This window comes from Lutjanus erythropterus, chromosome 1, assembly GCF_056507025.1.
Source record: "Lutjanus erythropterus isolate fLutEry1 chromosome 1, fLutEry1.hap2, whole genome shotgun sequence".
NCBI lineage: Eukaryota > Metazoa > Chordata > Actinopteri > Lutjaniformes > Lutjanidae > Lutjanus > Lutjanus erythropterus.
Window position 1 is genome coordinate 39,991,020 of NC_139317.1, and position 17,323 is coordinate 40,008,342.

A 17,323-nucleotide genomic window follows, 5' to 3' on the forward strand; every position below is an offset into this window, starting at 1 on the left:
TTATTGTAATTGGAGTTTAGTTTACTGTGTTGATTTATGAGAAGTTGTTTATTTCCAAAGGAAGACATACTCAATTTTAATAAATCGTGCAGAAAACATTCAGCTGAACAGCTACCCAAATGAATTTAGAAACTTTTATCTTTTTGGCCCTGCTATTTCTAAAATCTTGCACTTTCCTATTGGACTATACCCTTTAAAAAGATTTATAAATGGCTCATAATTAGGTTATGAATTAGGTTGTAAAGACTGAAACCATTATTATTTATATCATTAATAAGCAATACAGATAAAAAGGGCAACAGTGTCCTGTTGCTTGTTAAATAGTGAGCCTTCATTTATCTGTACTGTAAAGCCCCAGATCTTATTGCTAACTCAGCTTACTTTGTCTTCTCCATCAGCAGCATTTATACATTTCAGTTTTATCACACATTTATTAAAAGGTTATTATCATTTAACCACTTTCGCCATATTTTAATAGTCAAAAAGTTGAATTTGGTATAGTAAATTAATATATCAAATTATTAGATTATAAGGCTTTATCAGTGTTGTTTACCTTGACGTTTTCAGCAGCCTTCCTCATCATTATTACAGAAATGAATTAGGTCATTAATAAATCGTGATGTGTTTTACACTTTACAAGAAGGCTCCCTTTTGCCAGTTATAAATGTTAATAACTCTTTTGTAAGATTAAACAGTAACTGGAGCTTGCCAAACAGTGAGCCCACACTGATGTATGGACACTGTGTTATAACTTATTTATAACTGTTTATTAATGATTTTAAAACATGTGTGCAACCTGATTATAACCATTTATAAAGCATTGGTAAGGCTAATCTTGTTGTACCATCCTGCGCATGGACAAATATGCATGTGTCACTGTAGGAATGATAAAGTATGATCCGCCTCAGATAATAGCTGAAAAGACGACAGTAAATGGTCTGTGTGATCTGTTCTGAAGAAAATATTATGCCGCATTTGTTCACAACAAAGAGGATTTCTGAAAATGTATCCTACAGCTTAATCTTTTTTGTAGTCAATTAAATATCTTCCGTTCAAAAGTACCAAAGGTGTTTTTTTTTCTTCTCTCTTCTTGGATTGAAATATTCATCAGAGGAAAAAAAAGGTTTTGTTGCCTAATGAAGGTTTTATAATCAAAACACAAATTACAGCAATTGAGGAAAAGAGTAGAAAATTAGTTTTTTCCTTTTAGAGCTGATGTTTGTAGTTGTTTTTCCTATGTGATATATTGAAAAAAGCTGGGCACTTCTTTGAAAGTAGATGTGTCCTTTCAGTGTAGGACTAGTGGGAAAGGGGACTAAGTATAGAGGTCCCTCATGTGTAGAGGACCCACAAAGATACTAGAACATGGGTTCTCAAAGTTTTGATGCTTCTGTGCCAATTTAGGCAGCCAGCATTGAGAGGTGCACAGAAAAACCCATGACCTTGTTGTAGGATTTCCAACTGGTGTCATAAGTTTAACATTAAATCCCTTGAACACAGAATTCACCTGTTTGCGGATAAGACAGATGATGTCATCTGTCCTGCAAATTTTGCATTTTATCCTTTTTCCATCATCTTCCACCATGCATGTACATAGTCTAGAGCCAGTTTCCATTTATTTTGACATGTTTTGAAGTCCACTTCCAAAACTGAACTTATCTGTCGTCAGCTGTTATGGCAGGCATGTTTGTCGCTGTGTAGCTGCAACGATATGTCGTAAAGATGAGGGTAGTTGTGCCTATCGGTCATGTGTGTATTGCATCTTGCAGACATGTAGCGTTAATTTCTGAGGATGTGCACAACCAACACTCCAAATGGATGGAGGATGCACAAGGCAGATGTCATGCGTACGCAAATGCATAGTTAAAAGCAAGTATATCTCTGCTTAAGTCCCACCCCTTCTTGCTCTGTGCTTCAGAAGTGGTTCAGACTACTAGTGACACAGCATCAGGCTACAAGCCACTTTCAGTGGAACATAGAGTAACAGTTGAGCAAACTTGGAACCTCAGTCAACTTTCTCCTTTTCCTATAAAATTGTCATCTTATTGAATTAGATAAGATGATCAGATCATGCATAGGAAACAGAAGGTTCCGAGCTGGCTCAACCGTCATTGGTGGACAAAGTGAAAAGTTGGGGTTTAGGAAGGGTCAGTTCCTGCAGCACTCACCAGTTGTCACTAGTTGCCAACCAGTAGTTTTCTAGTTGTCATTCCTAACCTGACAGATGGTTGTCAGGGCAGCACAGTTTGGTCCAGTGAAGTGAAAGCATTAAAATGATCGAGAGATGATAAAAATATCCCGTCCCTGCTCCGTTAGAATGAACAGCCGTGGATGTGGGGAGCCTCCCGTACAGAATTCATATGTATGGAGTCCAGAATTTTGTGCTATTTCCCTGCTTGCAGGATACTAGTTAGCTCAATGAGAATGCTGGGCTATGGTGAATATGAAAATTCTCTGCTCTGTCTACAGTATCAGATCCAGTGAGCGCCTGATAATAAGCGAGATCCACCTGAGGAAATCTATTCTCATTACTTTATATGGCACGGTGGACATCACGCATACATTATTCATACATCCCGCAATATCTTATTGACCTCTGTCAAGGACATTTGGACAGGCATTCATCTTGACAAAATTGGCCAATCACAGCCGCCAAATTGGACATATGCAAAATGCAGGGGTGGAGTATAGTGTCGAATAATGTGACTCGGTTCTGCACACCGCCGCTCTGAGAATGAAATGTATGCACGGAGGAGCCTAATGATACCTGCCTGCCTCTAATATAGCCTCAGACTGATAGCCGGGACACTGCTGTGACCTTTGACCTTCTCACATTTGAATGTCACGGTGCAGGCTTCCATTGTTTTCCTTCTCGTCCCTTAATTTGAATAAATCCAACTATTAAAAAACACAGTCATACGTCTGTGGTGACTGTCATGTATGTTTATGTGAGCAGTCACTTGATTATATCACTGATTTTTATTACTGAAACTGTTAATCATCATAAATTTTTGTGAATAATGTTCCTAATTAGGAGAGTGGTGCTTTTTGTGCAGCTGGAGATTGTTACTGCCTCCTGTCTTGCTGTTGCTAACGGAGGCGTGTCTGCACAGACGGAAACTCATGTTACCCCCTGTGACTTTTTGATTCTAACTTCTCAGGAATATGTGACTCTTTCCTAATGAATGGGGTTTGATTTTAAACAAAGAATTGCAAATAATTTAACAAAAAAAAAAATTGGTTTTCATTGAGATTTTCTGACAGAATCACACAGAATCACCAGATCCCCTGATTGTCAGCATATCCTCTTAACATCATCAGTTTGAACATGTTTTAATGGTTATAAGGGGGTGTAGGATCTTTATAGTACTGACCTGAAGTTAAAGGATGAAGTAATCCCTGCAGGCAACTGGACACCTTCGAAGTAAATCCACTAAAAGTGCTTGTTTTTGCCATCAGACAGCATTATGGTAAGGATCCCTACAGAGTTAAATTCATTCATTATTTTTATGATCAACCTAGTAGTTTTTTGGTGCAAAAGAACATACTACTGTCATAAAGAACCAAAGATACCACAAAATATTTACATTTAAAAGATGAAATCAGAGAACTTTGACTTTTTTCTTTTAAAATTACTCAAATTGATTATCAAAATAGTTGGCGATTAATTAAATATTATACATCCTGTTATTTTATTTTGTTAGTTATCTCTTATTGCTCTCCCCAAACTCACCAGACTGCAAAACTGTAATTTTAAGATTGTAATTGTCATTTTTACTCAGAAACATCTTGACTTCTCTTCCCACTGTTCCAACAATCGACAACTTTGATTTGGTTGAAATAAACGCTTCATTGACCGCATTAGAAAATATCAGGAGAAGAGTGATAGAGAGGTTGGACATCAGAGAGGCAGTGTTAAGTGTACCTTCACAATACAGCCAGAGCTGGCGATTGCTGGAACACTGGAATTATGAACCAAGACATTTTTGGCAAATTTTATTTTTTATGACGATATTAAAATGACTGTTTTGCAAAGGGAGTCTGGTTAGTTTGGCAGGAGCAATAAAACATCTCTTTATGGTTAAACAAATCACATCTTGCTCTTCAACAAAACGGTCTATCTCTGTAGGGATCCTTTCCATAATACTACCAGACTTGTAGAATAACAATCTGAGCACTTTTAGTGGACGGACGTTAATCATGTGCAGTTCCATGGAGGGATTATGTTATAGCTCAGTTTCGTTTCTGCCGGCTGCAGTGCTCTCCCTGTGAACCACTTTAATAAAATGTTATCCCCATTAGTCACTTAGACGCAAAAAGTCTCAGGTTCCACTTGTTGAATGGCACTTTAAAGTCTGATTTCAACAGTTTTACTGCCTGCATATGTGTGGCTTTGTTCACACTTAGAGTGAAGTATTTTGCCACACAGCTGAACTGTAGGCTGACATTTTAGCAGAAAAAATGACTAGTAGAAACCACCATTGCTAAAAAGTTGTATTACAGCACTAACAGCATTTCGAGGTCAGGCTCTAGCTATGACAGTTTGCGTTGTAGTGTTAATGAGGATTGGATAAGGCATCTTTGTTTCAGTCTATATGCGAGTCTTTTGTACGTAAACACAGCTGTACGCAGACAAAATGTACAAGCAGACACAATTAGACCAAACATTCTGCTTTGCTGCGATTATGTTTCCTGGGAAGCCAGAGCAAATTTTGATGAGAATTCCTGGGAAATACTGGGATCTAAATCCCTTGTATTCAACCCTTCACAACTTGACTTCCTGTCTTGCTGAATATCATTATTGTCATCGCTGGAGGGGCTTACCGCCTTCAGTTGTAGTCTGCTTTGTCACTGCTTCAGTAATATTTATGTTGCTGAAGATAGAAGAAGATGAACTGATTTCAGCTTGCTATTGTTATATTAGTCGCTACTTCCATTATTTGTGTGTTTCGTTAAGAAAACTCTGTTGTATCTTTACATTAGGTGGTTGTTAGATGTGTAGAGGGATGCAGATATATTATTTAGATATAAAGAGATAATGCACTCCTAGACAGAGTCAAAAGCATCCAAGTTATTCCAGTAATGACTGACCTGTCAGTCACACAATTGGCACAATTTAACACCTTTTAGTGTCGTGACTTCTTATAACTTCAGATCTTGGCTTTGAATTTATTGTATAATTCAAACAGGGCATGCTAGTAACCATAGCAGCAGGCAGGTCTGCCAAAATGTACACAAATCTGCTAAAACAATGGAGGTAAAGATAGCTTTAAAGCTGGGATCAGTAATTCTGGAGAAAGATAGTTGATTTTTGAGTCTCATTCCCAGGTTGCCTGAATGCAGTCAACTGGCACTTTGAGTTGGTTTGATTGTTGAGTCTCATTGTTTTGTTAAGTGGCTCGGTCCGAGCCATCAACCCAAAACGTCGGCATGGCAACCTGGGAATGAGGCTCAACAATCAGCTATTTTTTTGCAGAATCACTTACCGCACCTATATGTGGGATACTCAAACATTCATCGTCAATAACTTTTTATCAGCTTTTTTGACCTATGTTGTATTTACCTCATGATTTAACATTAAAGTCTGGCATTTTAGTTGCTAGTCATTAGTTAGTGATCATCTCAAAAATGCAAAACAGCCAGGAGAGCTTTCGCAATTTGTGTCAACAGCTTTCTGTTTATTTGTCATAGACACTTCACACCGACTCTCATTTCATCTGAACCTTCTGCCACTGCATGCACCAACTCTTTTTCTTTAAAATGCAGTATGGTCAGTGAGCTAATAATGTCTGTGATTTGTCAAAAGCAAGATAAATGTGGGCCCCACACATTTTTCAACCAAAACACAGATAGTAGCTTTTAGAGATGTAACAATACCAAAATCTATGTATTCTATTTATTATTATTATGACAATACTAAAAAAAACAACAATAAAAACACCCTTTTTGAAATAATAGATCAGATATATGCAACAGGTTTTATTCATATAAGATTTGTTTTTGCTTTCAACTTAAAGTGCTTCTGCTTTCTTTCTTTAATAAGTTAGGGAGAATGTATATCTTGTCAGAGCAATAAAGTGATTTTAAGTATGTGCAAAAATTGAAATGAATTGTCTGGCAATGATTTGACAGTCCAGTATGGTATTGATACATTTTTTTATTGTGATATCACAATATTTGATATATTGTTACATCCCTTTCAGTTTTGTGTTATGTCCCTGGTGGTTGGACTAGTTTTGTTGATTATGTTGTTTCGTAATTGTGTGTCCAGGCGTCTGGACGGCGTGGTGTTTGACTGCGGCTGCGATATCCGCTGGATCCAACTGTGGCAGCAGAGAGGAGAGGCCGGGCTCCACACACAGCAGCTGTACTGCAAGAACGGAGCCTCCAAGATACGACTGCACAACATGTACATCCACAACTGTGGTAAGAGGAGGGGAGGCGGAGGAGGAGGAGGAGGAGGAGGAGGAAGGAGGGTGTGACCTGCATTTCAAAAAGAGGAAAAGAAAAAGGAAGCAGCAGAGGGGAGAGAGGGAGGGAAGGAGGGAGGGAAGAGAGTGGGGAGGGTGAAAGGGAGAGCGTCTGACGGAAGAAGACAGAAAAAGCAGGAGGAAGAAGGAAAGGGTTAAAGGTGAAACGGAGGAAAGAGAAGAGGAGCAGGGAGACGAGTGGAGGCGGGCAGGGGGAGGAGGTGTGACAGAGTTCAGAGGGTGAATCTGATGTGAGGAGCTGTGTGTTGATTCTGACAGAGGCTGTAGACTCTGCAGTATTATCTCCTGGCGGTGACTCATCCCTGTGACATCTAGTGTGTGCCTGTGTGTGTGTGTGTGTGTGTGTGCGTGTGTGTGTGTGTGTGTGTGTGTGTCTGTGTGTGTGTGTGTGTCTGTGTGTGTGTGAGGATGTGTATCCCAGTTCCTCCTTTGTTCTAATTTTGTTGCATTAATGAAAAGTGATTAATTGATTTGGTGTGAAAATATGTAGACAGACAGTGACAGGTGCATATTAATGTGAACATACACTGTGTGTGTGTGTGTGTGTGTGTGTGTGTGTGTGTGTGTGTGTGTGTGTGTGTGTGTGTGTATTTGCATGTGTGTGTCTTCAGACTTACCAGAGATCAGTGTGAGCCACAGCAGTGTGTTGGTGATGGAGGGCGACAACGTGACTGTGAGCTGCAATGGATCTGGATCACCGCTGCCTGAAGTGGACTGGACTGTCAGCAGCCTGCACTCCATCAACACACACCTGGTGAGCCACACACACACACACACACACACACACACACACATACACACACACACACACACACACACAAACAGCTGTGATTTCACTGTTATCATTATGCTTTTATTACTTTACAGCCTCAGTGACACTGAAGAAATGACAGAACGGCAATTAATGAAAATGATGCCAAACCATTTAAGTGACATATATTTTTTCATTTTTTGGACCATTAGTGGTCACCATTAGCTCCCTTTGAGTCTTCTGATGTCACTAAGTACTGACACCACTGACACTGATGGAAAGACACGCTTCACAGAGTTCACTGTGTTCCTTTTGAGTTACATGTCACTTTGCTGTCTTTTTGTCCATGTCCAGATCTTCTGTGAATGGTGACTCTTCAATAAAGCTGCTTGGTTAATAGGAGGTTTTGATCCACACTAAGGGCCCAGCTTTTCAAATGTGTCTTAAATAATTCAGGCTCACATGTGGTTACCAGCAGTGGTAGAATAAGTACTCCCACTAGACCATCCAAGGCAGTGATTTTGAAATTTATATATGCAATAACTTTTTTAAATTAAAAAATACAAAGCTGCAGATAACTGACTTTTCCTTAAAGTGCCTGTATATTTATTTAAAATACATTTTATATAAATTACAGAAAAAGGCAAAGAAAATGTGATAATTTTTGTCCATTTTGGCCATCTGCGGTCGTACCGATCACACAGATATTGCCGCTGTTATATGTAACTTTTTGCACAGTTGGAGATGCACCTTGGTTGCTTAGCAACTCTCACTGTCTCTGTCAAACGTCAAATGTCACAAGTGGTCTCATTTTTCAATTCCCCAACAATAAGATACAAATAATTAATTAATTAGAATCAAATAATTTAAAAAAAAGTAGGGGAGACCAGGGACAAGCGTAACATTTTCTCAGTCTCAGCAACTATAACTCACTGAATTTTTGTGTTAAAGCTAAAGTTTTGAAACAAAGCACCCTTACATATCAAAAATATCAATATGTTTTATTAAAGTTAGAATGTTTATAGTTAATAGCAATTCTAGATTAATCTAAAATTTTAAGTGGGTCACTGATGGTTATTACTACATGTGATGGAATGCATATTGATAAATATATAAATCTATTTTACAAAATGTACATTTTTTAGTTATTTAATTTAAAAAAAAGATAAACTAACAGAATATATGCATTAATCCCTTCATTTGGTATTTACCATGAGAGATAATAGAGTTTGGAAGTCAAAGATCAAAATGACCACTTATGGCCGTTCTAGTAGTTCTAGAATTCTGGCTGTTCTGGTGTTGCGTGAAAGTACCAGCATGAGAGTGTAGAATTTGTCTGTTACAAGTAAAAGTATGGATGTATTAGTATTAGTATATTATTATATACATATTAGTATGTATAAGTCACAAATATGCAAGTCACTAAGTCACTAGCAAGTCTCAAGTCTTGACCCTCAAGTGAAAAGCAAGTGCCAAGTTACTGCGGTGAGAATAAAGGAAGACAAGATGACTCATTGTTCAGTTCAATATGTTCCTGAATCAGTCCTGCCAACTGTCTTTTACATTAACAATATATCATCTCAATAAAATGCAAAATTAATTCCAAACCAAGTCTAACAGAGCTTAAACTTAATTTTAGCTTTCTAGCTAATGTCTGACCAGCCAATAAGGTGGCCAAAAAGATATATTCACATGGTGTTACCTTTCTCTGTGGGCTTTGTAGTGACAGATGAAGTGACAGATGTGGTTGTTGTGCTGCAAATCTTACATATCCAAAGTTTAGTATTTTCAGACTAGCCCACTCATGAATGGGTGCTATTATGATCTCTGCTGTCTAGCAGGTTGCTAGGTTTTCATGCATTGCATTATAAAACAACCAATCATGTTTAAAACAACAAAACTTAACTTCTCAATATCTAGAAAAATCCAAACACTGTATTTGATTTTGAAAAGTCAAGTCCTTTTGAATCATCTCTCTCAAGAACAAGTTAAGTCTCTAGTCATGAATACCAAGTTAAAGTAAAGTTGAATCCTTTATCAATGTTAGTCTTATATCCTCACATTTGACTTAAGTCAAGTCATGTGACTAAAGTCCCCCACTGCTGGTAAAGAATGAAATAAATGTTGTCTATGACTGATATCTTACTATTTAACATTATTAGCCTGGTGATGCAATAATGTGCAATCTGTATTTTACTCTTGCTGGTTGAGATGGAGCTAATTTTACCTACTGTACAGACATTTTTCACAGCAGCCATATTGGTATGAAATAGTAGAGCAAACACAGGTGTTACCAATGACACTAATTAAGGTCCTGTTCCATTTATTGCACTTGCCTTTACAGTAAGCTAATATGCACAATAGGAGAACACTGACTCTTTTTGACCTGAATGGAATGGGACCTTAATTAGTATCATTGGTAACACCTGTGTTTACGCTGTTATTTCATGTCAAAATGGCTGCTGTGAAAATGGCTTATTAGGCAATTTACCACAGCGGTTTCCAACCTAGGGGTTGGGCCCGTCCAGAGGGTCACAACATAAATCTGAGGCATCTGAACTGACTTGCAGATTATAGTGAGGACAGTCTGTCTTAAAGATCTGATCTGTGAAGCAAATCAGATTTGCCTGCAGTCTGAACAAAGCCTAAATGTCTACCTTTGTCTGTGTTTATTTTCACCCTGTCAGTTCTGTGGGAACTGATTTGTTACTCTCTGATAAAGGCATCTTGGATGACAGAACACATAACGGCAACATGAGTAGAGAGTCAGAAACAAGATCAGCTTGCAGCACTGATTGGCTGAGTGGTGATTATGTGTTTGCACTAACGTGGGGTAAACTACAGGAGGCATGTTGGGAAACCCTCCATCATGCATAGAGAGAATAGACATACGGACATTCATTTTACTGTATGTTTGTTCCTGCCTTGTTACTGCTGTTATAGTGTTGTATATACACCAAAGAATAAGTGATTCATTACAAAAACTTACTGACTAAAATACATATAAACTGTTTCCACTCTCAGAACCTTAATCTTTGGTAAAGGTCTCTATTTTATTTTTATCTTTTTTATAGCATCAGCTTCCTTTTTTTCTTCTAATAACTGATTTATGCACAATTATGCTCAGCAAAACAGCAATAATTATTCATTAGCACAGAGCTGAAGGGGTCACAGAGCTGTGTCCCACTAAAATAGCCTACTATTTTTTTAAATTAAATTAATCTCTTTACATAGTTTTGAATACAGACTTTTGTCTAAACTGTGATTGTAGTAAACGTGCAAATCTATGTGCAAAGTGTTGGGGATCCCTGTGATTTACTGACCAATATGCCTCTAGTTTTGTCATGTAAATCAATTAAAAACAGTTTGTGCGTTAAAAATTGTACAGTATGTAATGTGCATGCATTTGCAAGTACATAGTGTATATACAGTAGCTGGATTAAAACAAACTCCAATAAGAAGATAATATTTTTAAACTGCCATGTTTTCTGAGTCCATCAGTCTTTTAACATTCAGAAACTTTTAGCTGAGGTTATATGTTTTTACTCATATTATATGAAACAAAATTTCGAGTGGTTCTTCTTTTAAGCGCACCTGTTTGCTTACTTCATCCTTTATGGCTATTTAAAAACAAAAACAAAATGACCAATATATTGTGGTGGTTTCTGAATAACCTGCATGTTCTCATCTAAAATAATATTTATATAATATCATATTGTATTTTAAAAATGTGTTCATTTATGGCATTTAAAACTCAAAAATCACTATCAACCTAACTGTGCATTAGGATGGACTCTTGCAGGTGTAGGCTTTAGGACTTGTTGCTATGACAACAGCTTCAGATAAATTTTGAGCCTCCTTTGAAGAACTGAAAAACCCATGCCTGTGTCAAATCATCAACATGCAAGTCAAGCTATAGCCCTTATTCACTTACAGTATGAAGAACAAGGCCTTGGCTTAACCTGCTTTGTAGCTCTGCGATTAGCCAGGCGGCATAGGTTACCACGACGATTTGCCCCTGTTTAAAATAAGCTACTTTTGCGAGACCGAGAGGCCTGGGTTGAACCCACAGTGAGCCAGCTAACCCGCTAATCTGGCTCCCTGAGACAGGCCTCAGGGACACCGCGGCAATAACAACAGCCGAGATAAACAGCAAGAGGAGGAGAACAGCAGTTTCTGAAATTGCTGTGTGGCTGCATTTGTCATCTGTGCCTTTAATGCTTGCCGTGACTTTACAGATGAAAGTTACCTCAGCCTCGGGCTTGATGTTTTAGGGTAGACAGATACTGTAGCTCATCAGGATGAGTGAAGTGTTGGGGAACCTGGCCAACTCAAGACAAGAGGGGAAGAATAAACACTGTATTTGGCTACCTGAAGGTGAAAAGCTGTGAATCAGATTTACAGCAAATCGCTCTTTACATTCTTGCTGTAATTCTTAACAGTGGGGGCAGACAGTAGTAAAGTCAGCCTGTATTATTGGAGTGATTAATTCCCAATGAATTTTATTTTATCAATCAGTAATGAACTTTAAGTGTAATTAAGCAATTAAAGATTTAAACCCCAGTAATATAATTATACTGTATGCTATATATCCATCACAGCTAAATATCTCTCTGTTCTCTTTCTGTGTCTCTCATTCTCTTTCCTCAGTCAAATGTCTACTGGCCGAACATCCACTCTATCAACCTGACTCTTTTCAACATCAGCCGAGATGACAACAACTTCCAGCTGACCTGCATTGCAGAGAACGTGGTGGGAATGACGAACTCCTCCATCCAGCTCAACGTGCAGTGTGAGTTGAATGATTAAACACAGGGAAACTCTGAGCCATGCACTGCAGCGGGGACAGGATTGAGGTGAAGGCTACATTTAAGCCCATCGTAGAACAGTGTGTGTTTTTAGACCTAAATGTTAACTGCGCTTTAAAATGGACCTTGAGTTATAGCATCACTTGGTTTGACTAAGAGTAGTCATTTTATTTAAACCCTAGTTTAATAATTGACCTTCAATTTCTGGGATATCACACTGTCCAAGTTAATATGGTCATAAGCGGGGACACGACAGAGAATTTAAGAACTCACAATTAAAAGAGAAGTATAGCTAAAAACCTATTAGTAACATGTTGCTGATCTCAAGTCAAATTTTTATTAAATGTGATTTATATAGTGCCGAATGATAACAGATGTTATTTCAGGACACTTTTCATGTAGAGCAGGTAAAGGCCATACTCTATTTACAGAGATCCAACATTTCCCATCATGAGCAAGCATTTGGCGACAGTGGCAAGGAAAAATTCTCCTGCTCACTTATGACAATGCTACAGCTAGTATAATGTTTGCCATGTCATCATTTTATCTAGCATGCTAAAATTTGCTCATTAATGCCAACAAAGACTGAGGTGAAGACAACTCACAACCACTGACAAACATTTCAAACCTACACCACAGGTTCTCCTTACAAATTACCTGCTTCTACCTCATGTATATTGTTGCTTAAATTTGCATGATAATAAGAAAATGTTATGGTTTTAAGACTCGGGGTTCATATTAATGCTCCCCGTGTGTTAAGTGGAGGTTCTGACTAATTTGTTTAATTAGTCTACTAATTTGCATATGTTTAATATAATCAAGGTTAACACTGGGACTTAAGGAATCTCAAATGCCTTTTGTTTACAGTGAAATTCAGTAGCTTGGACCAAGATGTTGGACATACGATACAGCACTGATTGTTAACCTTCATTTTCCCGCTGGTAGGAGCAGTTTATGTGTGTGAACGATGGAAGAGGTTTCAGTTTTGTTTCATGTTGTATAAACTCTTTTTAAATGTTACCAAAGCAAAAATGCAGTTGCAGTTATTAAATGCAGTGAATTATCTGATTTATCTGTCAATCCTCGCACCAAGTTAATTTTCTTTTTTGTTTGTTTTTGTTTATTCATTTCAAACATAACATAAAAAATGTTATAATTAATCTTTGTTTATTAACTGGCCCCTGGATTCTTGTCATTCTGCAAAAGTGGCAACGCAAGTTTGTGCATTAAGTAAGTCAGTAGAACAACAGTGGCATAAGAAAAACAAAAACAGAAGCATTACAACAAAGCTGAACAGTGTGGAACTGTAAAGGCTTTTTATACCTAAATGTTAGCTTGGGTTTAAAATGAACCTTGATTTATAACAGCCCTTTATTATTTTCATTTAAACCCTGGGTTAGTAATTGACCCCAGGTGATCCATTTCAGGGGATTTAACATAGTACAGGTTAATGCGGTCATGAGCACATTTTTGTGCGCATAAATTACAGTGACATTTTAACATCACAAATGTGCACACTGCTACATTTAGCATCAGGGCCACTGCAGAACAGAGTTCAATAACCCACAAGTAAAAGAGATGTTGATTTTCTTTAGCTTAGAGCTAAAACCTAGCATCATGTGAAGTTAATTTTATTTCTATAGTGCCAAATCATAGCATAGGTTATCTCAGCACATTTTTCATATAGAGCAGGTCTGGACTGTACTCTTTATAATATTAATGACAGAGACCCAACAGTTCCCATCACGAGCAAGTACTTGGCGACTGTGAGGAGGAAGAGCCCTTGGAGTTTTTAACTGGTTATAAAAGAGTCTTAATTTATTACTGATGCCTCTATGTGACCTACTTAAGTTAACAAGACCATCAGTGGGAAGATTAACTATTTTTGTATAGTTATTCTCAATAGTGCTGGACACCAGAGGAGATTTTTATTTAGATAATTTTATTTTTGGTGTTATTTTGTGGTTATTACTGTGGCAGCACTACCAATTTTTTTCCACAAGGGCCTCCACACTCCTCTAAATGTGACAGTTTCTGTAGTAGCTTTTAGCAAGCATAGTGTTTACCATGTCATCATTTTATTTTAGTGTGTTAGGTTAAGGGATCCGCAAACCACTTACAATTCAAGGTGAACATCAATATCTATTCCAAATTTCATTGTAATCCATCCAGTGGTAGTAAAGACACTTCAGGAAATGCTAGATATGTCAACGTTAGAGGAAACATCAACCCTGTGGTGAAAAGTGCTGCTAGTGTGGGTGAAAATGCTAATGTGTCATGATGTTTGCTCAGGATTAAGTCCAGGGTTAAATGTAGTGTGAACATCTGTACTGAGCGGCAACCTCAATCAACCATGCACTAACAGAAATCTCATCAATTCTGTCACTACAACGTCTGTATTATCTACATCAATAGTTGTTTTTCTTGGGTATTACATCTTAATTGCTTTCTCTTCATGAATGCTCTGAATAAGACTCGGCCGCTTAAAATGTGAAATTATGTTTCTCTGTTCTTAAAGGCACTAATCAGTGAACCCTGCTGGTGTAATGATTGCTTGGAATGAAATCTTGTTGCCGACCACTGAGCTCGTAGCTTATCCACATTAGAGCCCATCAGCCCGTCTTGGGACTGCGATGGTCTGGTTGAATCTAGCATACTTTGGCTCAGGGTAAGCCAGCATACAAAAAAAAAATGGTATTAACTTTCAGTGATGAAGCGACATTTGTACAGCTGACAGCTTCATTGCCAGTCGTCTGCCAGTCAGTTATTTTGCGAGGCATACATCAATGTCCCACAGCTAATAGAACTGTTTTGTCAGGGCCGAGACAAGCTGGCCTGACTGGGTTTGAAGACAGTAGATGTGCTTGCTTTGACTGACGATAGTGAAGAACTAAGACCAGCCAGAGGTAATAACGTATGATAGTCTTTGCCAACCCCATCCTCTAAAATCATACTCACATTGTCCTGATTTGCATATGTAGGCCTAATGTTGCCCTTTTTATCAGCAATGCAAGGAAATTTTGTGCCTGCGATGTGCATTTCACACATTTTCTCTACACTATATAACTCCTACAGTATCATCATTTTCATGTTTATGTTAAACCAACTCAAGGGCTTAGGGAAGTGGTCTTAGTCATATACTGAAAAGGTTAATCCTGGCCTGAAGGGCAAGATTGGTGCTGAAAAGGTCAACACATCCTAAGTCGTGATGTTTCCCTGAACTCCAAGTTGCTACAATCAATATTTTTATGTTAATTATGGACCGAGTGACTGTGTAATGTGAGAGGGGTCACTCAGAGTGATGAAGCCAAAGGTCATTATGACCCAACTCTGCACTTTTAGTTCATTGTTTTGGTTTTCTGGCCCGCACCTTTACTGCTTTGATCCACTTTCACTGCTCTCAAATTGTTTGCAGAGGCAGCACACACCTGTTGTCAAAGCCAAAACTGAAAATGTTAGCTTGTGAACATATTGGAGCATTAGGCAGCTAAAGAGCCAAATGTTTTCCTCAGGTGTTAGTCGACAGTAAAACAGAGCTACAGTAAGGGGAGAGTGAATATTGGATCAGCACTTGTCAGGTGGCCATGATAATGCTCCGTGTCAACCTGATGTGTAAATAGTTCAGTTAGAAATCATACATTCCCAGTTCTTTAAATGGTTTGGAGACGTTATTTAGGTGGGCCTTCAGGGAACATTCTGGACATTCTGACCATCACTGTAGGACATTCCCTTTAGGTCTGAACTCTGTGTTTCCATAACCTTTGCCTTTTAACCGTATGGAAATATTATATTATCATAAGTTCCCAAATGCCCTCTTTTGTAATGGTGCAAATGTGACCATAAAATAACCAAAAACCTTAATTCAAGTTTAAGTGGTTTTGTAGCTTTACATTAATCACACATTAGGTGCAGGATCCAAACCCTGGTCTACAGTTTCAAAGTCCTGTTCTTTACAGGCTCAACCACTGACCTTCTCATTCAATAAAATCCAGACAATAATTATATTTCCTCCAGACTGTATTTTGCAAAGCAAATTCATATATAAACACATTTTCTAGGAAGCAGGTCGGTGTTTGTAGATTTCCAGGTGTTTTAATTAACAGCTAATGAAAAGCAGGAATGATATTGACTGTAAACTGTTTAATCACTTCTTGAACCAGTAACAGTTTACTCACCATTGACTTTTAGTTAAACTAAAAAAAACCTGTCCAACATAAAACAATAGTACTGTAAATCAAGCGAATGCTTGAAGCCAAGAACACTTGGTGGTTTTCTTTTGCATAAGATGTCTTTCATGGCAGCTTTGATGGACTTATGTTGGGGACTGGAATATATCTTGCATTAATGACACTGACAGTCTAAGAGAATAATTTACAACAGGAAAAAAAATCCCCTTTATCAAGCAGAACAGCCAAATTATGCAGGTACATTTAGAATGCAATGAGGTGTTGCACAGTTACAAACCAAGTGAAATTGATGTAGCCAATTAGCAAGAATATACCCTGCAGCCCACATGAAAGCTCAGCCTTGATCTGAGCGGAAAGAGAAAAAGGAAAAAAAATATAACCCTCAGCAATGATAAAGCAATGATTTGGTAACCATCAGAATGTTCCTCTAATATCCAGACCATGAATTACAGCATATAGCTCAGCTCTTACATAAGTTTACCCTGTGGATTGGCCCTGGGCAGATTTGGGACACACTATATTCAAAGCCAATATTTATCAAAGGTGCCTGACATTTTTCTCTTTGTAGCAAGCTTGCTGTTGTAGTGCACAATCTATTGTAGCTGTTTGCAATGCATCACGCTACAGGACAGGGGAGATTTGTCACCAATTCAAACACTCCCTACTGGAGCAGAGCTGCTAAGGACCATGCTAGAATGACAGATTGACTTTGTAACGTCTTGTCTTCGGGGCTTCCTCCACACGGACACTCTATGGATGTACATCTCCAGGCATTTTTTTTCTGTTGACACTCTCTGCTGGTGCTGCAAATTAACTTATTAATTTTTCACCACATGCTCTGATGGTAATTACATTTCCTCCCCTGTGCAGCCTATTGTCTCTGGAAATGTCATAAAATAGCTTAAACTGCTGCTCTGATTAGGGAGTAATCTGATTGACAGCAAAATTACCAGCCGTCAAGTAACATTCTCTGCATTCAAAGATGAGTTCCCTATTTTAGCGAAACTGTAATTAACCACAATGCAAATTCTGCAGACCCATTGTCCTGCTGCTGTCTGGAACAATAGCAGCTCTACAGCATTGTGG

The 17,323-nt window shown here is 38.1% G+C and overlaps 1 protein-coding gene across 2 annotated transcripts in view; it reads left to right on the forward strand.

Moving 5' to 3' along the window:
- ntrk3b (neurotrophic tyrosine kinase, receptor, type 3b) overlaps positions 1 to 17,323 on the forward strand; it is a 292,291-nt gene that overhangs the window by 135,176 nt on the left and 139,792 nt on the right. For both annotated transcript variants that reach the window (XM_084721783.1, XM_084721791.1), the window contains exons 5-7: positions 6,272 to 6,426; positions 7,103 to 7,245; positions 11,893 to 12,034. In XM_084721783.1, coding sequence (XP_084577909.1) covers positions 6,272 to 6,426; positions 7,103 to 7,245; positions 11,893 to 12,034 — 440 coding nt within the window. The remainder of the gene's footprint in view (positions 1 to 6,271; positions 6,427 to 7,102; positions 7,246 to 11,892; positions 12,035 to 17,323) is intronic.